Source organism: Leuresthes tenuis, unplaced genomic scaffold (genome assembly GCF_036924035.1).
Source record: "Leuresthes tenuis unplaced genomic scaffold, fLeuTen1.0.hap1 SCAF_10, whole genome shotgun sequence".
NCBI lineage: Eukaryota > Metazoa > Chordata > Actinopteri > Atheriniformes > Atherinopsidae > Leuresthes > Leuresthes tenuis.
In genome coordinates, this window is record NW_027325364.1 from 2,111,861 (window position 1) to 2,138,303 (window position 26,443).

A 26,443-nucleotide genomic window follows, 5' to 3' on the forward strand; every position below is an offset into this window, starting at 1 on the left:
GACCTCCCGGGAAAAGACGGCACCTTGATGGCAGCATCTGTCTCTCCAGAACTCCAACATCCAGCTGTGCATCAGTGGTACCTTCACCCAGATGAAGCCCTCCATGCCCTGGACTCTGCTGCAGCCCCAGACCATCACAGACGCTGGCTTTAAACCTTCCTCTGAGAACAGCTGGATGCTCTTTCTCAGCGGTTTTCCCCAGAAGCAGCTGAAACGTGGACTCATCTGCCCACAGAACACGTGTCCACTGTCTTTCTGTCCCTCTGAGATGAGCTGGAGTCCAGAGAACTGGGCCGTGGTTCTGCTCAGAGCTGATATATGGCTTCCTCCTGGTGTGATGCAGCTTCAGCTCACATTTCTGGATGCAGCCGTGGACTGTGTTGAGTGGAAATGCTTTTCCCAGCTCCTCCTGAGCCCATGTGGCTGTATGGATCATGGTGGCCTGACGGTTTCTCCTGCAGTGCTGCCTGAGGGCTCCGAGCTCATCCAACAGTGCTTTCTGTCCTTGGCCTTTCCACACTGAGACTTCCCCAGACTCCCTGAATCTGTTCCCAATATCCTGCTCTGTAGAAGCTGAAAGACCAAAGTTCTTTACAGTCTGACTCTGAGGAATATTTCCTGAACTTATTGATGATTCTCTGATGGAGTTTGGCCCAAAGCGGTGAGCCACGACCCATCCTTGTTGGAGAGGCTGAACCTTTGGTGGAAGCTGCTTTTATACCCAATCCTGACACCCTCACCTGTCAGCAGGTAACCTGCTGCTTGGAGAAGCTCCAGAAGCTGTAGATTCTATAAACTTTCTGTCTTTCTTTGGCTCCAGAACAGCTTTCACTGAGTGTTTCTGCATCAGGTTCTGTTTTCTAAATGAAAGAAGTTTTAGTCTCACTCTGATGTAAATTTAAGGTTTTGTTGGGATCCTGAAACCTTGGAAGGTCCATCAGAAAACTGAAATATTTTATTGATTTCAGAGAAGATTAAATATAAAACTCAGCTGACTTTTATCCTCTGTAGTAAAACCAGGAAAATCAAGGCCAGGAGCTTTATTTCCTGTCATGTGACGACAATCTTCTGTGAGGAACCCCCCCTCTTCCTCAGCCTTTTGCCCTCCCCGGTCCTGCCGTCAGAAAGGATGCAGTCACATCATTAAATGTAGTTTCTGATGTTTGTTTCCTGCTCACAGATCCAACCACTTATGAGTCCACATGAGGCTCAGTTTTGATGATTTTTCTGCTTCTTTTCTTTTCTTAACTTCTCTTTTGGGCTGTTTGTAAAAGATTTGGATGCTCAGTTTCCTCTCTGATAAAACTGTTGTTCACACTTTGAAATGAGCAGAGCAGGATGTAAAATGGCGTCTGCATGAAAAACTGTATCATAAAAAAAAGGTAAAGTTGACCGAGATCAGCTTGATTATCAGGTCCTGTTCTTTAAATATATTTGGAGTATTGTTTTTTTTTTAAATAAACCAATAAAACTGAACTTCTCATCTTCAGTCCTTGTTCCTGATGTTTTTTCTTTGTTCAGCCACTTAACTCTGACCTTTGAACCCTTCAGGCAGAAAAAAGGCTCCTAACTCAAGGGATGAACCAGTGTTGTGTCGACACAGAACAGACAACTTAGCAAAGAAGCCATTTTAAACTGGATCTTTAGGCACTTTGTCACAAAGACACATCATTTGTTCCCATTTCTTTAGCTGCATCTATGAAAAACAGCAAAGAAAACACAGTTTGACAGACAGAAAATAGGATTTCTGCAGCAACAAGGTGATTCCCAAAGAGCTATTAGCTGAAAACTTGGCATATCTCAGCATGGTGTGCAGTGTGTCCTTAAAACATTTGAGGAAACTGGACAAGTGGAGGACAAAAGAAGAAGTGTCAGGCCTAAAAAACTATCTCCAGCAGATGAACAGGATCTGAAAGTGATGTCCTTAAGAAAGAGGAAAAAATCCAGCTGTGACCTGACAGGACCTGAGAGATGCATCTGGACCTTCAGCTGATCCATCTACTGTTGGCCCAAGCCTCATCAGAAATGGTCTCCATGGAAGGGTGGCTGTCAAGAAGCCATTCTTAAGGAAGGGAAACAGGGAGAAAAGGCTGAGCTGTGCCAAATGACACAAGAAGTGGACTGAAAATCAGTGGCAACAGGTCTTATGGAGGGATGAATCCTCCCCAGAGCCCGGACCTCAACATTATTGAAGCAGTGTGGGATCATCTGACAGAGAACGGAACAAAAGGCAGCCCACATCCAAAGAAGAGCTTTGGGATGTCCTTCAAGAAGCCTGGAGAACTATTCCTGAAGACTCCTTAAAGAAATGACAGAAAGCTGGTCTCAGAGGGTTCAGGCTGTGTTGGAGAATAAAGGAGCTCAGACCAGAGATTCACTTTAAAGCTGCTTCCTGTTTTCATGGAAATATATTCAGAGATGAGGCCTGTGTGGAGGCTTTGCTACTTTTATTATCTTTTCTACCTGAAAACATATAAATTGAATATTTTGGCCACAATGAGCAGAATTTCCCCCAAAACTTCAGGACAAACAAACAGAGCCAAAGAGGAGTTGTTGCACGTTTTAAACTTTTCATTCTCTCCATGTTGTGTACAATCACAATTTTACAGTACATTCTCATCTCTGCTCCCCATGCCCCCCCCCTCCCGAAATAAATATGACACCCTTTAGTTATCCATGGCCGGCCATGCACAGCAGGGCCCGCATGCTTCTGCAGCCGCGACACTCGGGAGGGAAGAACAAAGACGGCGAACGGGACGAGGAGGAAGAGCGGGGCGGAGTGATGAGACGAGGCTTTTTACATCATGGAGACCAAATCAGATCGATGGAAAGTAAAAAACAATACTGCACGATGGCTTCCCTTTTTCTTCCTTCGGGCCTGCAAAGTTCTGCTTGGTCCTTGTGTTCTGAGGCTCTCAGGGAACCCTGAAGTGTGGGGGGGGGGTGGATACGAACATGAATGAGATCAACAGAAACACTGGTGTGAAAATGTAACGAGACGCACGTCTCAGCTGGAAATGTTCCGTTTGTTTTCACCGCTTTGAAACGCACGCACACCATGAAATATTATTATTCTCATTAATATTTACTACTTTGCTTGAAACATTCAAAAAGTACTAGAATCGCTATCTTTAATTATTGCGGTGATCGTCCTCGTGGAGCTCCGATTGGTCCAAAACGCGACAGCGAATCAGAGCACAGAACAGCCATCACATGACTTCTTCAGAGCAGGACGGGGCGCTGGATGGAGAGTAGAAATAAATACTGTGATGGTCCGACAGTCCGAGCCGGGAGGGTCCGGGCCGGGTCACTTCCAGGAGAACGCCGCGGTCCCGGTGAATCGCAGCGGGTCTGAGTCGGAGTGGTTCTGGAAAATGATTGGTGGAGGTGTGGTGGGCCCACCAGTGGCCCGTTTCCCTGCTGCAGAGTGATTATTGCTGTGGTCCAGAAATCTTCCAGTCTGACAGAGTTCGAGCTGCTTGGACCTGAAGGCGTCCGACGCCATTTCAAGTCAGTCAGGAGAGGGGGGTTGTGGGTAATGTAGTTCCCCGGTGTGACCCGCTCAGGACTGGTTTTTGATCCGGTAATGAGGAAGAGCATCCTGAGCCCCCGGGTTCTGGTCTAGCTGACCACCAGGGTGTATCCAGAGGTGAGGCGGGGGGGGCCCAGAGGACACGAGGCTCAGGCTTCAGTCAGGGACTCTGTGAGGGTGTCGGCTGACGGGTCCTGCTGCACCTCTGGGACCACGATGTTCCGGTGGAGTTTCTCCAGGGACTGCTTCATCTGGGAGGTGAAGACGGGCGTGGGGGGGGGGACAGTCAGGGTTACATAGAGCAGCGACAGTGTGTGAGGTGTCATTGGAACGGGAGCACACACCTGGTCGAGCAGCGTGACGGAGGACTGCAGGATCTGCTGCCACTTACTGAGCTGCGCCTGGTGGAACTGCCTCTGCAGGTGCAGCACCTGAGCCCACTCCCCCGCCGTCTGCGGCAAAGGGCTGCAGAGAAGAAGAAGAAGAGAAACAAACCGCCTTCATCAGAGCTCAGCTGCCACAGGGGCGGGACAGCCCGCTCCCCCCGAGGACCGTTTACCTGTCGGTGACGGAGTAGGAGTGCCACTTCTCCAGTGTGTGAGCCGCTCTTTCCAGAGCGTACAGCTTGTAGAACAGCAGCATGTTGAGCGCCACGAGCACCACCAGGCTGACGGGTGGAGACGGAGAGAAGAGGCGTCACACAACAAAACACGAAGAGCTGAACAGAGAGCAGTCTGACTGTGTTACAGGAACAATCCACCATCAGGGTTACAGCTTTTCTGCAGGTTTCTGACTCCGCCCTGAGAGCCGAATGCACCGCCGCTCAGAAACATACAAAAACTCAACAAATGCAGACCACAGGAAGTGTTTCACAAAGACTGAGGGTCCGGCGTCGAGAAGACCTCCGGTTCTCTTTGCTCTGACCTTTGGAAAAGGTCGCGGGACTGAGGAGACGCTGCATGATCTACCCCCGCGGACACGGAGCTCGAAGCGCTAAAAGCGCCAGCGACTTTCCCCGGGTCTGGAGCCGAGGAAAGATGCGATAAACTCAGGTGTTACTGATGAGATAAGATAAGGGACGAGATAAGGATAAGCCAGGATGAGATCTGACCACCTTTGGCAGAAAATTGGAAGGAAATATCGTAGCTTTTTAAACATGGATCCCAGTGGCAGTAATGGTCCCAGTATGGACCCTTGAGGTACTCCACTGGTCATCTGTTCCAGATTAATGTGCTTTAGATACGTCGAACACAATCCTATCAGAGGCCAAATGACACATGTGTCGTGTTATAAAACAGTTTTTTATTATTATGGCTGCTCAGACTTTATAAATGTGGATAACAAGCCTTTGTTTTGTGCTTCAGAAACAGCTCCTCCTATGGCTGCGGTTCACATACTTTCAGGTCAGCTCTCAGTTCGGATGTGTCCCTGCCACTCGGATCACTAAACCTCGACGCTACAGCTGGCGTGGTGGTTAGCATTGTTAGCACAGCGGGAAGGTTCCTGGTTTGAATCCTGCCAGTAAGGTTCACAAACTGCTTCATCAGCACAAAGATCGGACCTCTTAAAACACACGACTCAGATATAATTGCTTCTAAAATCTTTGGTCCGTGCAGCGAGTCTCAGCGACCTGCCGCCCGTTTCCATGGTTACATTTGTGAGTTTTTGCAGCGTTTTCTTAACTCGCCGTGCACCGAGCTCTCTGGAAAACATTTGCCTCTGCTTCTCTGAGGCTAAACTAGTGACACATGAAGCAGGTCGTCAGATTTCAACATGGAGGCACCTAAACTGATCGAAATGGTGGATTTTTCCCAGCAGAACATGTTCATCCGTCACATTTATGCAGGCAGTGGTGAAAAATCAAAGCCTCTCATACGAACCTGATACAGATCCTACGCACAAGAAGTATTGCAGGAAGGAGGGGAAAGAGAAATAGCAAGAGAGGCATCGTGAGGCTGTTAGTATGCAGACATCCAAGAGTCAGAATGAGGGCACATTCAGAGGTGGACAGAACCAAGACAGCAGGGAGTGATACCAGAACATCGGGGGTCTGATCGGGTCACTTCATACAGCACACATGCATGCTTTTATGGGCCGATACTAGCTAAATGAACCGGTCTCATTGTGTGAATCAGACCTGAGGGTCATGACCTCTGAGGGTCATGTGACCGCAGAGGGTCATGTGACCTCAGAGGGTCATGTGACCTCAGAGGGTCATGACCTCAGAGGGTCATGTGACCTCAGAGGGTCATGTGACCGCAGAGGGTCATGTGACCGCAGAGGGTCATGTGACCTCAGAGGGTCATGTGACCGCAGAGGGTCATGTGACCTCAGAGGGTCATGTGACCACGGAGCAGTAAAACATGCAGGAACGACAGCCGGAGGGGAAGCCGAGGACAGGGATGCACGGAGATTTCCACACACACAGACTCACATGAAGCTGACGATGAGCAGGATGGTGGAGATGCCGTTTTGTCCTCCAACACGTGCGCGATCCCCCAGCTTCATGAAGGAAACATCTGCAAACAAAACAAGACAAAAGTGTTCCGTGACGTCCTCAGATGGCTTTAGTTTTTCCTCATAGAAGCACAACGTTCGACACTGTTCCAATGACCTAAGAGAACAACTTAGAACCAGCTGGTTCCGGTTCAGCCGACAGAGCCCAGGACCCACCGCCGGTCCGGGACCCACAGCCGGTCCGGGGCCCACAGCCGGTCCGGGGGCCCACAGCCGGTCCGGGACCCACAGCCGGTCCGGGACCCACAGCCGGTCCGGGACCCACAGCAGGTCCGGGACCCACCGCCGGCCCAGGACCCACAGCAGGTCCAACACCCACAGCCGGTCCAGGACCCACAGCCGGTCCGGGACCCACAGCTGGCCCAGGACCCACCGCAGGCCCGGGACCCACCGCCGGTCCTGGACCCACAGCCGGTCCTGGACCCACAGCCGGTCCGGGACCCACAGCCGGTCCGGGACCCACAGCCGGTCCGGGACCCACAGCCGGTCCGGGACCCACAGCCGGCCCAGGACCCACCGCCGGCCCGGGACCCACAGCCGGTCCGGGACCCACAGCCGGCCCAGGACCCACCGCCGGTCCTGATGTGAGGGGCTGGGACACGGTGATGGAGCCCAACTCAAATGTTGTGTCGGCCATTTTAAGACGTCAGTGTGCAGAGAAAACGACACAAACTCTAATGTGTGAAGATGGTTCGGATGTGTTTTAGAAGGAATGATCTTAAAACAGGTTCTGGCACCGGACTGAACCATCATCAGAACCTTTTTGGACAACAGCAAACTTTGGCTGCAGCTTTAAGTCCAACCACCAGATGGCAGCACTGCTCAGACAGAGTACCTCCAACGACTTACTGGTTTCTCTGCGGCCCCTCTCCTCCCCGACTCCTCGGTCCCCTCGGTCCCCGGGGCCCACGCCTCCTCCCTCCTTGTCCCTCTCCCTCTCTCCCTGCCGGCGGGAGCAGGTGCGTTTCCTGCGGCGCAGGGCCGGCGGGGTCTTGGCGGCGTCGGCTCCCACCACCTCGCCCGTGGTCACGACGCACACTTCAGTCTGCAGTAGCGTCTCCAGCTTGCTCACCTCGCTCTCTGTGTGCAGAACAGTCCATGAAACACAACAACTTAAAACTCTTCTTTTGGTTTTTTGATCTCAGGGTTTATCTGAGGAGAAGCTGAAATAAGTTTTAGTAAACAGAGGAAATCCTGTGGCGTGAGCGCGCCTGGCGGTTTGTCTCTGGGGGGCCTGGCGACCCGCCTCTCCTCGCCCGACGACGGCTGAGACAGTCGGGATGGAAAATCCTGTGAGCTGCTCAGAGAGCCACAAACATTTAAAATGTGTCTCGGGGTTAACTGGGTGAAGAAACGCAGACATTTGAAGACATTGAACACCTTCCTGCTGCAGTTCAGTGCAGCTACAGATGGAAATAAGACTTCAGGTTCCTTCTAAAAATGAGTTGCATGGAAAGTAAATCCCCACGTTTGGGACAGACTGATGGTGGCTCCATTAAAGCAGCCATGTTTGCTAGCTTTAAGTCTCTCCTTCAGCAGATAGAAGCTCAGCTGGATCTGAACCAGCTGGCTGGCTCGGCCAGAACCTGTGGCAGCAGAACCTGTGGCAGCCAGACATGCCCACACCATCACCCCCCCCCACCGTGTTCAGCAGAGCAGCTGCTATGCTGTGGATCTTGGTTCCTGTTGGTCTCCACTCTTTCTTCCTGCCATCACTCTGATGCAGGTTCATCTTGGTCCGGTCTGTCCAGAACACCTTTTTCCAGAACTCTGCAACTCCTTTAAGGACTTTTTGGCAAACTGTGACGTGTCCATCCTGTTTCTGTGGCTAACTAGCGGTTAGCATGTAGCAGTGGCTAACTAGCGGTTAGCATGTAGCAGTGTAGCCTCTGTGCTTCTGCTCATGAAGTCTTCTGTGGACAGTCGTCTCTGACAGAGACACACCTGCCTCCTGCAGATGGTTCTGATCCGTTGGACGGGCCTTTGAGGGTTCTTCTGTCTTCCTCGGCCTACCAGAGCATTCTTTCTTCTTCAGGATGTTCCAGACAGCTGATGCTGGTGATCCTGAGGTTTGACTCACGTCTCTGATGGTTTGTTCTGGTTTTCAGCCTCATAACAGCTTCAGAAACAAGCCGAGGTGTCTGATCCCTGAGGAACCACACACCTGAGGAACCACACACCACAGGAAGCACACACACCTGAGGAACCACACACCACAGGAACCACGCACACCTGAGGAACCACACACACCTGAGGAACCACACACACCTGGAACACACCTGAGGATCCACACACACCTGAGGAACCACACACACCTGAGGAACCACACACACCTGAGGAACCACACACACCTGGAACACACCTGAGGAACCACACACACCTGAGGAACCACACACACCTGAGGAACCACACACACCTGAGGAACCACACACACCTGAGGAACCACACACACCTGGAACACACCTGAGGAACCACACACACCTGGAACACACCTGAGGAACCACACACACCTGAGGAACCACACACACCCGAGGAACCACACACACCTGGAACACACCTGAGGAACCACACACACCTGAGGAACCACACACACCTGGAACACACCTGAGGAACCACACACACCTGAGGAACCACACACACCTGAGGAACCACACACACCTGAGGAACCACACACACCTGAGGAACCACACACACCTGGAACACACCTGAGGAACCACACACACCTGAGGAACCACACACACCTGGAACACACCTGAGGAACCACACACACCTGGAACACACCTGAGGAACCACACACACCTGGAACACACCTGAGGAACCACAACACACCTGAGGAACCACACACACCTGGAACACACCTGAGGAACCACACACACACCTGAGGAACCACACACACCTGAGGAACCACACACACCTGGAACACACCTGAGGAACCACACACACCTGGAACACACCTGAGGAACCACACACACCTGGAACACACCTGAGGAACCACACACACCTGAGGAACCACACACACCTGGAACACACCTGAGGAACCACACACACCTGAGGAACCACACACACCTGGAACACACCTGAGGAACCACACACACCTGAGGAACCACACACACCTGGAACACATCTGAGGAACCACACACACCTGAGGAACCACACACACCTGGAACACACCTGAGGAACCACACACACCTGAGGATCCACACACACCTGGAATACACCTGAGGAACCACACACACCTGAGGAACCACACACACCTGAGGAACCACACACACCTGAGGAACCACACACACCTGAGGAACCACACACACCTGAGGAACCACACACACCTGGAACACACCTGAGGAACCACACACACCTGGAACACACCTGAGGAACCACACACACCTGAGGAACCACACACACCTGAGGAACCACACACACCTGAGGAACCACACACACCTGGAACACACCTGAGGAACCACACACACTTGAGGAACCACACACACCTGGAACACACCTGAGGAACCACACACACCTGAGGAACCACACACACCTGGAACACACCTGAGGAACCACACACACCTGGAACACACCTGAGGAACCACAACACACCTGGAACACACCTGAGGAACCACACACACACCTGAGGAACCACACACACCTGAGGAACCACACACACCTCGAACACACCTGAGGAACCACACACACACCTGAGGAACCACACACACCTGAGGAACCACACACACACCTGAGGAACCACACACACCTGGAACACACCTGAGGAACCACACACACCTGGAACACACCTGAGGAACCACACACACCACAGGAACCACACACACCTGGAACACACCTGAGGAACCACACACACCTGAGGAACCACACACACCTGGAACACACCTGAGGAACCACACACACCTGGAACACACCTGAGGAACCACACACACCACAGGAACCACACACACCTGGAACACACCTGAGGAACCACACACACCTGAGGAACCACACACACCTGGAACACACCTGAGGAACCACACACACACCTGAGGAACCACACACACCTGAGGAACCACACACACCTGAGGAACCACACACACCTGGAACACACCTGAGGAACCACACACACCTGAGGAACCACACACACCTGGAACACATCTGAGGAACCACACACACCTGGAACACACCTGAGGAACCACACACACCTGAGGAACCACACACACCTGGAACACACCTGAGGAACCACACACACCTGAGGAACCACACACACCTGGAACACACCTGAGGAACCACACACACCTGAGGATCCACACACACCTGAGGATCCACACACACCTGGAACACACCTGAGGAACCACACACACCTGAGGAACCACACACACCTGGAACACACCTGAGGAACCACACACACCTGAGGAACCACACACACCTGGAACACACCTGAGGAACCACACACACCTGGAACACACCTGAGGAACCACACACACCTGAGGATCCACACACACCTGAGGATCCACACACACCTGAGGATCCACACACACCTGGAACACACCTGAGGAACCACACACACCTGAGGATCCACACACACCTGAGGATCCACACACACCTGGAACACACCTGAGGAACCACACACACCTGGAACACACCTGAGGAACCAGAGGAAGTGTTAAATAACTCTTTCATGGTGGATTTAACCTGTTGAAGAACCTGTTTCACACACAATCCTAACAAAGAGATGTTATGGCTGCTCATGTCTGGTTCTTACATAAAGCGCGGCTGATTTCTGGCTTTAGGGAAGCTATGGAAGCTAAACCAGGCCGAATAGCTCAGTATGTTGCGCTGGAACAGGCCACCATGCGACTCACCCATGTGTCTGTAGTACTCTTCGATGCCGCTCCATGTGTTCTTTTCTATCAGTGCTTTGACCAGGCTCCACGGCTGCTTCCTGTAGCAGATGTCTGAGGAAACTCTGCACAGAGAAGAAGCAAAAAGCATGTTCACCCAATCTGACGGCTCCAAAGCCGCTTTATCAGCCCTGATGTTAGCTAAAAGCATGTTCACCCAATCTGACGGCTCCAAAGCCGCTTTATCAGCCCTGATGTTAGCTAAAAGCATGTTCACCCAATCTGACGGCTCCAAAGCCGCTTTATCAGCCCTGATGTTAGCTAAAAGCATGTTCACCCAATCTGACGGCTCCAAAGCCGCTTTATCAGCCCTGATGTTAGCTAAAAGCATGTTCACCCAATCTGACGGCTCCAAAGCCGCTTTATCAGCCCTGATGTTAGCTAAAAGCATGTTCACCCAATCCGACGGCTCCAAAGCCGCTTTATCAGCCCTGATGTTAGCAAAAAGCATGTTCACCCAATCTGACGGCTCCAAAGCCGCTTTATCAGCCCTGATGTTAGCTAAAAGCATGTTCACCCAATCTGACGGCTCCAAAGCCGCTTTATCAGCCCTGATGTTAGCAAAAAGCATGTTCACCCAATCTGACGGCTCCAAAGCCGCTTTATCAGCCCTGATGTTAGCTAAAAGCATGTTCACCCAATCTGACGGCTCCAAAGCCGCTTTATCAGCCCTGATGTTAGCAAAAAGCATGTTCACCCAATCTGACGGCTCCAAAGCCGCTTTATCAGCCCTGATGTTAGCTAAAAGCATGTTCACCCAATCTGACGGCTCCAAAGCCGCTTTATCAGCCCTGATGTTAGCAAAAAGCATGTTCACCCAATCTGACGGCTCCAAAGCCGCTTTATCAGCCCTGATGTTAGCAAAAAGCATGTTCACCCAATCTGACGGCTCCAAAGCCGCTTTATCAGCCCTGATGTTAGCTAAAAGCATGTTCACCCAATCTGACGGCTCCAAAGCCGCTTTATCAGCCCTGATGTTAGCTAAACTTCTGCCTTTCAACAGGCAGGAGCTTGAATCAGGGAGCCCAAAGCAGAAAGCTTTGACAGCATGGATGCACAGTACTGTCAGAGACTTTAAAGCAAACCTAACCGTCTGTGAGTGGAAAGGAATGGAAACAAAGACGCCTTCAGTGGGAAAAATGCAACAAAATATGAAAAGTCATTCCAGGTTTGACCTTTAAGCGAATTCCCTTCCCCAGAATGCTCTGAAATGAGTTCAATTAGCAGCACGGTCACAGCTCTTACTCATATTAATCATGAGCTGAGGCCACGCTGCATAACAGTCCTCTGAGATGACGGAGCCCTTTCTTCTTCTTCTGTGAATGTTCATCGCTGCCAAACAGCCGCACTCTTTAATCCTGAGACGCTGACATTCAGACCTGTTGTTAAACGCAGCACGTTTGGACCGTCATGTGTCACTGTACCAAGCATCTAACTACAGTCTGCATCCTTTACTTTACTGCAAACTGACTGAAGTCAAACGCTAAAGATGAGGAGTTCTGTGCTCTGCCTGCAGCTCCTCAGCGAGCTCAGTGAAAATCATTAGCTGAACGCATGTGCTGGCTCTCCTCTGGCTCTGTTATCTAATCAGGAGCCGCGCCGTTATCGGAGTACAAACAGTCAAAGAGTCGAGGAATCTGCTTGAACCTGTGCCACAGGTGTCATGCTTCAGCAAACACGGTGTTCAGAGGTGGAAATTCATTCATTTCTGAGGAAGAAGAAGGTGAATGTTAGAGCTCGGATGTGTTCGCTGCTGGAACATTTCTCCCGATGCCCTCAGGTATCAGGAGCCTGCAGGCTAGGGTCACATGACCACGTTTTGATGTCATAAAAGGACTTTTATCATTTAAATTTGTGCATCACTAATGCTACTAAAATGTAACAGTCTCAGACATGCGCTGCTCTCCGTTAATCTGACACCAGCCGACTGTGTGGGCGCCACATCTGAAGCGTCCTCAGCCGACATATGATGGCGTTATTAAAGAAATAAGCAACAACGCTCATCCTCCAGGTTTCTTTAACGCTGCAGACAGAGATGAGGTCAACGATAGCAACCAGACTCGTTACAGTAAGCGCATTACAGAGGAAGAAGCCAGTCAGAGTTCTTTATAACATTAACTGTTTAATGAGCTTCAACATCCTTCCACCTCTGATATGTTTCACGCAGCGCTCTCTGTACAGTAATGTGGATTATTCTGGAGATAAAACCGATAAAAGGGACTTGATTTACAGCATTAACGCAGCTCTGCCTCCCTCTCAGTGGTTGGGTATTTAGTCCTGGTCTAAAGCATCCTTGGGTTTTCACTGAGGACCTGAGAGCTTTAACACCACAAGTTCTGATTCGTCGGGTTTTCTCCATCCAAAGGGATCTTTTTAGGAGCTTTTTAGGATCTTTTTAGGAACAGAAATGTGAGTCAGACACGTTTCCTTTGATGGTTTGAAGCGAACAAAACCGTGTCGTGTCACCAGAGGGACGGAACAGGCCGCGTTGCAATAGAAGAAGAAGGTTTCAAACTAAATGTCAAAGAAGAAAGAAAGCATTTCCTCAGGAACTACTTTAATGTGTGGAAGCATCTGGAAGATGCTGGTCAGTTCCGTGAGTTACTGTTTCTGTAACTCACAAAAAAACCCTCTTATTTTTGACCAATTCCATTAAGCTTTTCTTATTTACATCTGATAAATGTGAAGGAAACTGAAAACGGAGACGGTCAGAGGGTGAGAAAGAAATGGAGAAGATCCCTCCGACTCCGGCTGAAACCATTCATCGAGTTACTCGATTATAAAAACAAACGATCTGCTTCGAGGCTTCGTTTAACTCCCAGCAACATGTTCTGCTCAGCAGTCGCCTTGTTTCACACGGACGGTTGTTACTGTCGCACAACGTGCGCACGTTTGTAGCAGCTCGGTTTGATGGAGGCAACAACGAGGAGCAAAAATCAGAGGAAAAATGCCTAAAGTTTGGGAGCATTTCAGAGAAAAGAAAAGAGAAAATCTGAACAGTGAGTCCATTGTAAAAGGCAGTTAGCTTAGCACGATAGCACAACCTCAAAGCTGCAGCATCTCAGCAGAAAGCAGCCAAGGGAACGCTTCACGTTAGCATTTTAATGGAAATCAGTCGGCTTGTTTGCTGTTTTGTTCTCTTTAAATGTTTTTTATTATTATTATCCGATTACTGGATTCATTTATGGAATAATCAACAGTTCTGACACAGGTTACCCCAGCATGGGACAACAAACCCACCTGAGCCGGCTCTTGTGTTTGTTGATGGAGGTGAGGCAGTATCTGTGGACGGTGTAGAAGTAGTCCTGGTAGGGGATGCCTGAGGTGATGACCTCTGAGTCCACCACGTAGCACTCGCCACGGGAGCAGCTTTTATGCAGCGTCTGTTGGCAGGAAGTCACGTGGAAGAGGATCGTTAACGTAGTTAGTTAGAGACCAACCTTTCTCAGCAGAGACTTTGTGCCACATATGAAGAATGCAAAAGTATAAAATGCAGGAAAATGGAGTTTCAGAAACTGAAAAAGGCCCGTCTGTGAAGGACTGACCTGCGTCTCCACCACAGGGGCGGTCTTAGGGCCGAGGGGGTTGTTGAGGGCGATGGTGTAGCTCAGCACACGGCTGGTGTTCCCACAGCTGCTGTCCTGCTGCCATTCACCCACTGACAGGTCTGCGGAGGAGCGAGGAAAGACACGAGGAAGACGGGTGCGTTAAGAGAGGACAAATGCTGCAGGGACCCGGGAGATTTATCAATGAAAAGGATCGAGAATGAGATTTAGGGTGGGAAAAAGGGAGCATAAATATGCAATCCTGAATGAAAAGGACACCTGGACACAGACAGAACAGTTTTCTTACAACAGATAAACGCTCCGGTAAATGAGTAATGATGATTCACCATCAAACTTCAGAATAAAGCAGCCTGAACAATCCGCTGAGCTGCAAACAAAAACAATCCAACTGTCACCGTCTCAACAGGAAAAACTCGCTCCCTTTCTCTTCACCCCATGAAACAAGTTCATACAAGTTCTGCACAGGCTGCTTCAAGCAGCTCCGAAGCAGGAACACATCCTCAGGAGCTCACAGAGAGCTCTGAAACCCGGGTTCAGCGCTAACCAGCAAAAAGAAACAAACCCCGTTCACGTCCCAGAGCGTGGAAGCAAACCCACCAGTGAAGTGTCTCATGGAGAAGAGGTGCTGGATGAAGTGAGTGTCTGCAGAGAAGAGGAGGTCGTGCAGCTTGTCCACGCTCATGCGGACCACGGCGTTGATGTTGAGCCGCCCGCTGAGGTCGGCACAGAACGATTCCACCTCACCTGAAGCTTCAAAGAAAGCACAAGAATTTATTTTCCTCTTTGTGTTTTCGTCATCAGTTTGAAACTTGCACAAAAATACTGAAGCGCTGAGATTTTCCAGGTGTAACAGAGTCAATTATACAGCAAAATCTGTGTAAATAGTTATTAGCCGACATGTCTGACCTCCTGAGTCAACATGTGGAACGTTTGAGACTCAGTTTCTGTACCTCAACGTTCACTTTTGAGGGTCCCTCCTATATATGTGTCTTAATCTTTTGCCTTTTTTGCTGTTGTACTCCTTGAGTTAAGAGGAAAGCGACACTGTGGTCACAGAAATGTCAGAGTTTTAGCCTCTTAACTTGCTAGTGCGCTAACATATTTATGAGTCATTTAATTTGTAGTTGATCACGATTAACCACAGGATTTTGTTGTTTTTTTACACCTTTCGTCAGAATAAAAGGAGAAAGATATCCTGGTCTGGGCCTGTTCATGTCCATAAAAACACTAGAAGCTAACCGGTTACACAGGCATGTTCAGCAGGGGCTACAGGTGCAGGCAGCTGCCCGGCCAGCTCCCCACAGACACCTCTGATTATGCCCAGGTTATCCTCCAGGGTGGAGCTGCTGCCTCTTCTACTGAGAACAGAGAGCTGGGAACAAGCCTCCTCTGCGAATCAAACTGAACACCAACATCTTGTTCTCTGGCTTTCTGGAGCCAAAGAGGGACTGTTTCTTTGCCGACTTGCATCTGTTATTATGGGATTATTCTCATCAGGAGGGCATGAGCCTCGCTGACTTTGTATCTCAGTATTTAATGAGACTTTTCCTTTTCCTGTGGTCGTCTGTTGGAGTCAGCAGGAGGGATGTGAACCAAGATGATTAATCTGGTCAGCGGTGATAAATACTGGTGTTTTATTTAAACTTTTAACTTATTTAAACTCAATGCCACACGTGACATTAATTAAAGACTCCAATCTAATTAAAACCTTCCCTGGTTTTCCTCTGAACCCACTCCACTGGACTGTTGGATGTGCACGTCTTCCTTCTGGCATTTCCTCTTTATTTTGCCACAAACTTGTTTCCCTATACTCAGATTTTCATTTGTTATCATTAGAAGGAGCAGAGTGTCCACATTTCCTCACTGAGCAGCAGTGAAGCAGCGAGGGTTTTTATTTCTATTTTCATTGTTAAAACCAGCTTTAAAGAAGTCCCAGAGGCGATGAATCTAACTGCAGACAGCGTAACCCGTATTCATGCTCGTATTTAGAGGCGAGAGGAGGGCTGAGCAGCAGATTTTGACTATTTTGGATCTTTATGATTGCTGGTCGATCAATAAAAGGTTTTAGCTGAGGGCAGCTGTACTGTGCAGAGGGAAAAGAGACAGGAAAAGCTTATTAACGTCTGCAGTAGAGCCTGCGTGGGACTATTTTCTTCATCCCGCCCGCACCGTTTGTTACACTCCTGCAAAACTTTGAGAATCTATGCCCGCACAATAAAAGAAATACATCGATTTGGTGTCAGACTTTACTTGCTTTGTCTTTGTGCTGTAAAGACCTTCTTTGAGCCTCCTTTCCACATCATTTATTGACATCCTGTTGCTAGGCTACATCCTGATCCCGCAGTGTTTTTTTGTTTAGCCGCCCTCTCCCGCGGGATTTGAGTTGGGGCCCGTGGGGCCCGGCGGGATCCAATCCCAATGCAGCCCTCTAGTCTGCAGTTCAGGCCGCATTTTTCCACTAAATGTAGTCCAACATGTCGCTATCAGTAAGGATGGTTTCTTTTTGATAAATAAAGGTGACGCTGATGAGGAGTTAAAAGCAAGTGCAGCTCAGTTTGCTGCTGACAAACCCAGAGGGAAAGCGTGGTGGAGGGAAGCCTCTGAAGGTCATTTATGGTGAATCATCAGTCCAAAGGGATTCTTTAATGTGCTCAAAAGGCCAAATTTACTCCAAAAACCTTAACATTCTAAGAAGGTTCCACACATTTACTTTGGAAACAGAAGAAAGTGGAAGTGAGGATGCAAAGAGGAGCTGTACAGGAGAAAGAGAAACTTTTAACGAGGTCATTAAATCGAGGAGAGTTGGAAACGACACGCAGACGGATAAAGAATGAGAGTCAGCGTCTCCTTCTCAGGGAGCTCCATTAATAAAGTCCAGCATTTAAATCCCATCTGCTGGGCTCTGATCACACAGATACTTACTGTCCTCTTGTGTGTCAGATGAGTTGCTGGGGTCGGTGGGCAGCTCTTCATTATTGGCGATGTCCAATGAGGAGAGGTTTCCTTGACTGGTGCTTGGCAGGGGCAGCATGAGATTGGCTGAGTCAGACAGGCTGTCTCCTCCTTCCTCCAGATTCTGATAGAGGAGGGAAAAGGACAGATACCCAGAGGTTTGTAAGGAAATCACCCCATCGTTATATGACATGAGAGCCGAGGCCTGAGCGAGGCCGACCTCGTGTTGATGGGACTTGAGCAGACACCACCGTGAAATCAATCTGACACCAGCAGTCTACACAGCTCTCTACCGACTCACTTCAGCTGGTGCTCTGTCTGTCTGAGATCTCACATCCGGTTCTAGCCAGTTATCTTCAAAATTTAGGATGACATTTGCAGTAAAAGATGAATTAGTGAGTATAGCTATGGAAGTGTGAACATTTTCACTGCAGTTGCACTCACAAAGGAAGCAGCGGCAGAGGCTGTGGTGTTGGTGGGAGTGGTGGACGACAGTGAGCTGGGTGGGCTGGGCTCCAGAGGCTCGGAGCTGAGTCTGCGTCCCGATGAGGAAGGCACCTCCACGGGAAAACAGGAAGTGGAGGAGGGGGGAGGAGTCCCACCGAGGCTTGTGGCTGAGGAGGGACTGACTAAACCGCAGGGCACCAGGAGAGGGAGAGAGCTGCCGGTGGAGGGAACCGAAACCGAGCTCAGATCGAGCAGATCTGTGACCGACACCGACTCATCTCCAGGCCTGGGGGGGGCGCAGAGAAGGAACCAAGAGTTAGACAAAGAGACATGGACAAGGAGCATTCAGGAGGCAGACGTTTAATGTCATTCTAACCGGGCGCTCACACCAAAAGCATCTTGAGCAGCTGGCATCTGGCAGCTGCCAGATGCCAGCTGCCAGATGCCAGCTGCCAGATGCTAACTTCCAGATGCCAGCGGCCAGCTGCCAGCTTCCAGATGCTAACTTCCAGATGCCAGCTGCTAACTTTCAGATGCCAGCTGCTAACTTCCAGATGCCAGCGGCCAGCTTCCAGATGCCAGCGGCCAGCTTCCAGATGCCAGCGGCCAGCTGCCAGATGCCAGCTGCCAGCGGCCAGCTTCCAGATGCCAGCTGCCAGCGGCCAGCTTCCAGATGCCAGCTGCCAGATGCCAGCTGCCAGCTTCCAGGTGCCAGCTGCCAGCTTCCAGATGCCAGCGGCCAGCATCCAGATGCCAGATGCCATTCATTTTCAATGTAAACAGGCGTCCTGAGCTTCGAAAGTTGAGAGAGGCTCAACTTTATCTGGATTCCACAGGTGGAAAAAAGGCGGAAAAGGGCAGAGCGAGAGTAAAATCCATGGAGGAGAAAGGAACCGATGAATAGGTGGATTATTAAACATGTCAGCTATCTGAAAGCCCCGCCCCTTTGGCCCCTTCGGCCTCTCTGGCTGCTTCTGGCAGCAGAGGCGGCGCTTTTGGTGTGAGCCCCCGGTAATGCAGTCTGTCACTAAAACACAAATCCATACATCTACAACTTCTGAGTGAAAGACACCCGCACAAACAGACTCAGTGTGAAAGCTTCAGCCTCCAGACGATGGTGGGGGAGTCTGCAAAGGGTGCACCTAAAAGGAAATAACTTGTTTCATAAAGTCAATGGAGGCGTCAGAAACACTCACAGCAGTCCGTTCATGTGTTCGGAGGTGGGGGAGACATAATCGTCGTCTTCACTGGTGAGGCCCAGCTCTGTGCCGTAACACTGGTGCACGATGTGCCACAGCTCTTTGGGGGACAGGGCCTGAAAACAGACAGGATTCACTGAGACCAGCTCAGATCCAGACTCATGTTCCTGTTTAGTTTCAGAGGCAGAGGCACAGCAGAGACTTGTTATTGGTCATCAAGGCGCCTGAGCGACACGCCGCACCGTAAGCAGGATGAAATGCAGCGAACACCAACCTGCACATCTTAATAAAACCACAGAAATTACAAATCTAGCACAAGTTACTGAAGCCGACTGTCAGAACCAAAGACAAATTACAAAAAGTGTCCTCATACCATTGTATTGAAAGGGATGTTAGATGGCAATGAGGGGAACTGGCTAACTGATGTTTTTGGATCATAAGGTTGGACATTAATCTACTCATTTGTTTTTAATCTATTCATTCTCATTTAAAAAAAATAAAAATAGCCTTTTCTCTCTAAATTAACAGTTATTTTCTTTATTACTCTTCTTTCTTTGCTCATATATATTTTGCTCAATGGTAACTGGACTGAGCGTTTCCTTATGTATTTGTGTGATGGTGTATATATCTGTATGTATATATACTTTGTTCCCACATCCTCTCACAGCTTATTTATATAAGGAGATGTTTTTTTTGGGTTTTTTTTGTATTGTACTGTGTATAACACACAAGTAGTCAGAGATTTGTTTTTGTGGCCATGTTGTTTGTTGTCTGTGTTCATGTCAGAAAAAGTAATAAAAATATTATTAAAACAAAAAAAAAGTGTCCTTGTTAACTCAAATCGGCTTTTACTTCTGTTAAAACTGATCCCAGAGCAGCTCCAGTTAATGTCCCACATCTGCAAACTGCTGAGGGTGGGTTATTTAAAAAAAATGATCAAATAAACACAGAAGCATCTACTCTGCCAAATCCAAACAGGAACAATTCACACTCGAGTTTTTGGATGAACTTAAAGTGGAAAATGTTCAATTTGATGACAGCTGCAACAATTAGAGGACATCAGAAAAGATTAGAGCTCAAACATCCCATCAGTCAAAGAGCTCGGCTGGCTTCTCACTGCTGTCTTTCATTCACATTCAGAAGAAGAGAAGAAGAAAGGTGAATGGAAACAACTACTTCTTCTACTGAATTAAAACCATGAGCAATAACCTTTACGGTTATTCACTTGGAACCAGTTAATAAAGATGCGTCTGATTCACTTTTCTTTTTGAGGCTTTTCAAAGCATCGCCTCAGATTTGCTGTGTGTCGCAGGTAATTTGATGCTTTTTATGGGTCATTTTCAGCCTGATATGACGTCAACAGATGATTCAATAAGTCAGGCGACATCTTTCCAACTCATCATCTGCTTTAGTTCACATAAGGATGATAATGTGCCCAAAGTGTGAAGCACGGAGCAGAGGATGTGATTTTGATTGTTTAAATAGCTTTTTATTAATCAAATCAGTCCAGAAATGACGTTACAGTATAAGCTGCCACCATCGTTGTGGGTCTAGTTGTATTGTGGATTCCACCATCTTCCTCTGGAGTTCCCATTATGGTTTATTTTCAGCTGCTCCTCTCATTTTGCAGCCTGTAACCAGTCAGTTAACCTGTTTGCACCTTGTCTGTTTCTAGGCCTGCACTTGGAAACACAGATGCCTTGTGTTTCTAAACTCTGACCACAGACATTAAGACAGTTAAAGACAGTGGAAGATCGTTCCTGAAAGCGACTACTTCCTGCTCGGACAGCCGTTAGGGCTGAAACACTGAGCTGCGTTTCTGTCTGGATGCAAACGGGGGAAATAACGGTGATCATACCTGATCCAACATGCCCCCCAGCTCCTGGTGCACGCTCTCCTAACTGGTCTCCTAACTGGTCTCCTAACTGGTCTCCTAACTGGTTTCCTAACTGCTCTCCTAACTGGTTTCCTAACTGGTTTCCTAACTGGTTTCCTAACTGGTTTCCTAACTGGTCTCCTAACTGGTTTCCTAACTGCTTTCCTAACTGCTCTCCTAACTGGTCTCCTAACTGGTTTCCTAACTGGTCTCCTAACTGGTTTCCTAATTGGTCTCCTAACTGGTCTCCTAACTGGTCTCCTAACTGGTCTCCTAACTGGTTTCCTAACTGGTCTCCTAACTGGTCTCCTAACTGCTCTCCTAACTGGTTTCCTAACTGGTCTCCTAACTGGTCTCCTAACTGGTCTCCTAACTGGTCTCCTAACTGGTCTCCTAACTGCTTTCCTAACTGCTCTCCTAACTGGTTTCCTAACTGGTCTCCTAACTGGTGTCCTAACTGGTCTCCTAACTGGTCTCCTAACTGGCTTCCTAACTGGTCTCCTAACTGGTCTCCTAACTGGTTTCCTAACTGGTCTCCTAACTGGTCTCCTAACTGGTTTCCTAACTGGTCTCCTAACTGGTCTCCTAACTGGTCTCCTAACTGGTTTCCTAACTGCTCTCCTAACTGCTCTCCTAACTGGTCTCCTAACTGGCTTCCTAACTGGTCTCCTAACTGGTCTCCTAACTGGTTTCCTAACTGGTCTCCTAACTGGTCTCCTAACTGGTTTCCTAACTGGTCTCCTAACTGGTCTCCTAACTGGTCTCCTAACTGGTCTCCTAACTGGTCTCCTAACTGCTTTCCTAACTGCTCTCCTAACTGCTTTCCTAACTGCTCTCCTAACTGGTCTCCTAACTGGTCTCCTAACTGGTTTCCTAACTGGTCTCCTAACTGGTTTCCTAACCGGTCTCCTAACTGGTCTCCTAACTGGTTTCCTAACTGGTCTCCTAACTGGTCTCCTAACTGGTCTCCAGCCTGTGAAACCTCTGCAGATGGTCCAGAACGCGGCGGTGCGTCTGGTCTTGGATCAGCCTAAAAGAACACGTCCCCCCTCTGTTCATTGAGCTCCTCTGGCTGCCCTTAGCATCAGATCCAAGTCCCTGATGTTAGCTACAAAGAGCTTAATGGAACGGCTCCATCTACTTGAATGCTCTTGCAAAGGCTTCTGTCCCAACTGGGTCCCTCCGTTGGTCCCAGGATTGTCGTCTAGCAGCTCCTACACCACGCCTAAGACAATCCAAACTCTGTTCATGTGTCGTCCCACGATGGTGGAATGACCTACCGAGCGCTACCAGAACAGGGGCGTCCCTGTCTATCTTCAAGAAGCTCCTGAAAACCCAGCTCTTAGAGAGCATGTCCTATCCCAGCACTTACCTTGTACTTCCCTCCCCCCTCTATCTCTGCACTTTATCTTTCTGCTCTTTCTTCTATGCCTGCACCCTATCTCTACTCTGTCCCCTCTGACAGAGTCGGACTCCTGGGTTCCTTCTATGTAGCTTATTGTTAGCTTTTTGTTAGCTTATTGTTAGCTTTTTATAAAGCTGTTATATCTTCATTTGTAAGTCGCTTTGGATAAAAGCCTCTGATAAATACAGAAACAGAAACATTTTGAGGTTTTAACTGCAGGCTGAATCAGAGTGTGGGAGAGGTACCTTGTCCAACAAGGCGTTCTGCCACAGACGGAAAATCATCATGAAGCTGCGATCCCTCGCTCCGAACGATGTGAAGAAATGCTAAGGAAGGGGGATAAAAGGAGGAGGAAGAATAGGTGTCAGCGTGCATTCACTTTGGGAGACATTTGCTCTGCTTTGTCATCATCTGTGCAGCTCATTCTGTACTGACTCACCAGCAGAAAAGGACCATATGAAGTGAGCAGTGTTCAGAAATACCTTCTCATTGTCAGTGCTGATCTGGATGGCGTTTGGGATGAGCTTGGCAGTCTTCTCCTTGGTCATAGACGTCACGTCTTTCAGCAGGATAGTGATCTGCACAGAGGAGGCGTGCATAACCGGGTGACTTCAGGTGCGACATTAAGCATGCGTGTATTTGGCTGCGTGCATGTGAACGTGCACGCAGTGTGTGTGACCTACAGTGGTTTCCCAGCGGAAGATGTTGCTGTAGAAACAGAGCCAGTTCTCCGACAGATAGAGGCGCCCCTGCAGCAGTATGTCCTTCTGCAGAGCGCAGGAGTAGTCTGAGCAAAGAAAGAGGAAAAGAAACCACATCAGCTGACTGACACCTGCTCGTATCTGGAGTCCGCTCAACAATTCAGGCTTCATTTAAAGGGGAACGCCCGTATTTTCAAACCCAGACCTTATTTCTGGCATAAAATACGTCGGACAGATAATGTCTTATTTAGAGGCTGCATCGCATGGCTGCAGCACAGCTCATTCACTCCGGTAAGAACGTCCATCTTACTCAAAGTCGTCGTCCACGTTGTCAAAATCTGATAAATATCCTGCCATGTTGCACAAAACTATCAGCAGCAAACTCTGTGTGAAGTTAGCCGACTGTCACAGAGCACGGAGTGAATAAGCTGTGCTGCAGGGGGGCGTGTGGATGAAGTGGTCCCAGTAGAGTGCCTGTGTAGAAATCCCTCCGTTAGCTCTCCTATAGCTGCAAGTAGCCACATAACAGCAGCTATGAGCTAACAGAGCTATAGCACACGTTCATTCATTCATTCTTCTTAAAGTATTGGTGAAATAAAGACAGATAATGCCTTATTTAGAGGCTGCATCCTCTAAGCCCCGTTCACTCCGTTATATGGATCTCCAGTTATCTAAATATCTTCTGAAGGATGCAGACTTTCACCAAACTGTTCTCGGTGAGCAGATGAACGTATTTCATGCCAGAAATAAGGCTTAAAAATACCGCAGTTCCCCTTTAAAGAAGTGACAGAAATGGGTGTGACTCTTCTCTCTTACTCACCCACTATAAGTCGCTCTGTGTCTGGAAGTTTCTTAAAGATTTTCCGAAAGTCTTCGTTTCGCTGTTTGTATGTAGGACTGAGAACCTGAGGGCGACAGAGACTCACTTTGATAAAAAACACAGTCAAAGCTCACTGAAGGCGTCGGCAAAGCAAAGCAAACAAAGGGCATTGAGGGCCGTGTTGATGTGCACTTACGTTGTACCAGCTCTGCATTTTCTGCAAAGAAAAGAACAATTTATTTAGCCGTGTCTCTATGTAGCAAAGAAGAAAAGAGGAAAGTGTAGTTTAAAGGTAAAGTATTACACCACAGCATTTCCCCTGCTTTACTGTGGTTTATGCAACACTGAGGGTGTGCAGTTATGGCCCGAGGCCAAAGCTTTCAGCACTTTAAAAAGTCTTTAAAAAGTCTTTAGCACGAGAGCCTGAAATGACTGAGAGGTGCACGTTTGAATGAAACCCCAGAAATGACAGGAAGCGCCTCCAAATTCAGAGCCACCCAAAAGCAAATCAACTCTTGGTGCTTTTAACTCTGGCCCAGAAGCAGAATCTTCTCAGTCTGAGATTACTCATTACGGTGGGACTGTTTCCTGCTTCTTCTCACTCCTAATTCAGGGAGATTTAGGGAGTAGAAGAACATAAGAGAATCATTTCTCCTCCCATGGTTGCAAAATGCTTACATGCACTTCTTGAAATAGAGAGCAAAAGTGTCAAATTGAGCCTTTGTGAATAAAACTGAAAACCGATTGTTTAGATTTTTTTTAAATCAAGTAGAAACCCTCATTTCACCAACATCTTGGAATATTTTCCTTTCTGGAGTCAATACTGGAATAGTTAACATGGTTCAAATAAAAGGTTTGACAGTTTTCTTCCACCTGACCTGTGACCTGATCAGGGTAGAAGAAATCTGATTTTTCCTTTTCTGGCGTCTTCAATGTGGATAAAAATAACCCAAAGTTTACAATTTGTCATGTCTGAGGCCAAAAACACTTAATCTGACACTTTAACAACCCGCAGACTCTGCCATCTTCCTCTGGCATCGCCGATGAATAAAGTAAAGCCATCAGGTGGAAATCAAGGAATCCCAGGCCCGGGGTGACCTGCCGTTTTCTGGAGTCATTGACAGAAGTTTAAGAGCTTTAACACGTCAGCTGAGCCATAAATCTGAGCAGAAAACATGTCGTTTAATCTTGTTTCGGGCCGGATACTAAAGCTGCTGAGAGCTTGTCGTAAAACAGCTGTTTTACAGATGTGCCGTCAGTCACAGTTAACAGAAAGAAAACTGGAATAATGAGCAAATCGAAGCGTGGTGGTTTTTATCTGAACAGGGGTCGGTGAAGCAGGAGGAGGGAGGCGGAGCTTAATGCAGTAACTGGCCCGGGCAGAACGGGCTGCAGCCAGAACTCCTGCAGAAACACTTCCACTTAAGCTGCTTATTCATTAGGACTTTTCAGCTGGATTCATGGACGATGCCGACAGTGCGGCGCTCACACGCCAAACACTGTGTTAAGCTGATGTTAAAGACTGTTTTCTATCAAACTGATTTGATGAGCACAGGATAAACAGGATGGACTCAGTCTGAGGCGTCTACACACATCACAACCCTGACTTACCTTGGCATTGCGACTGAAGTGGCGAGAAGCAAGAGGGTAGGCGGATGAGAGGGAGGAGGCTGAGGGTATGGAGGGCAGTGGGCTGTCGGAGCCGCCTCCTCCTCCTCCTCCACCGATGCTTTTCTCCCCCCCCTCACTTTCACTAGCCCTGCCTCCCCCAAGGACCCTGCGCCGCAGGGAGGGGGAGCTGCCGGGGGTGCTGCGTGGAGAGTTACTGGCTGTACTGGAGACAAGAAAAGACAAGTCAGCTCATGGGAAAACAGAGGAGAAGCGTTCATATATTGTTGCTGGATTTTGCTCTACGATGCTATGGAGAAAAGCTGCAGGCGTTTCCTATTTGAGAACTCTGTGCCATCGCAAACTGCCGACTGAAGACCAAAGAAAGGCCATGTAAGGCCGCAGCTATCAGCTGAGCGCATCCTGCAACCAGACAGTGGGAGCATTTAAGCCATTCACAAAAGAACTTCAGACTGCGCAGAAAAGGAACATTAACTGGAGCCACAAGTTAAGGACAACACGGTAAATACAATCTGCTGAGCAAAGAGGGAAAAACATCTGAAAACGGCTGAATTCATCTGCAAAGAAGTCCTGCAAAAAACCTCCAGTGGTTTTATCACGCCAGAAGAGACAGAGGAGGGGAGATAAACAACAACAGCTGTGGGGGACATCCACAAAACGGAGAGAGCTCTTCTTCAGGTATCATTTTCAGCACCAAAAACAGGCGGCGGCGTGGTTTTATCACGCCAGAAGAGACAGAGGAGGGGAGATAAACAACAACAGCTGTGGGGGACATCCACAAAACGGAGAGAGCTCTTCTTCAGGTATCATTTTCAGCACCAAAAACAGGCGGCGGCGTGGTTTTATCACGCCAGAAGAGACAGAGGAGGGGAGATAAACAACAACAGCTGTGGGGGACATCCACAAAACGGAGAGAGCT

General features: G+C 48.8%; 1 protein-coding gene across 3 annotated transcripts in view; it reads right to left on the reverse strand.

Annotated features, from left to right (window-relative positions):
- Positions 1-2,546: 2,546 nt before the first annotated feature.
- The window catches only part of gramd1a (GRAM domain containing 1A), a 32,640-nt gene continuing 8,743 nt past the window's right edge, over positions 2,547-26,443 (reverse strand). For all 3 annotated transcript variants that reach the window (XM_072393520.1, XM_072393519.1, XM_072393521.1), the window contains exons 2-19: positions 25,507-25,729; positions 24,092-24,112; positions 23,896-23,980; positions 23,058-23,161; positions 22,857-22,952; positions 22,620-22,700; positions 19,091-19,209; positions 17,892-18,180; positions 17,418-17,571; positions 15,093-15,245; positions 14,475-14,596; positions 14,170-14,312; positions 10,891-10,994; positions 6,899-7,129; positions 5,967-6,051; positions 4,092-4,199; positions 3,877-3,997; positions 2,547-3,783 (exon numbers count right to left, since the gene is read on the reverse strand). In XM_072393520.1, the coding sequence (XP_072249621.1) occupies positions 3,682-3,783; positions 3,877-3,997; positions 4,092-4,199; positions 5,967-6,051; positions 6,899-7,129; positions 10,891-10,994; positions 14,170-14,312; positions 14,475-14,596; positions 15,093-15,245; positions 17,418-17,571; positions 17,892-18,180; positions 19,091-19,209; positions 22,620-22,700; positions 22,857-22,952; positions 23,058-23,161; positions 23,896-23,980; positions 24,092-24,112; positions 25,507-25,729 (2,341 nt within the window). In that variant the 3' untranslated portion in view covers positions 2,547-3,681. The remainder of the gene's footprint in view (positions 3,784-3,876; positions 3,998-4,091; positions 4,200-5,966; positions 6,052-6,898; positions 7,130-10,890; positions 10,995-14,169; positions 14,313-14,474; positions 14,597-15,092; positions 15,246-17,417; positions 17,572-17,891; positions 18,181-19,090; positions 19,210-22,619; positions 22,701-22,856; positions 22,953-23,057; positions 23,162-23,895; positions 23,981-24,091; positions 24,113-25,506; positions 25,730-26,443) is intronic.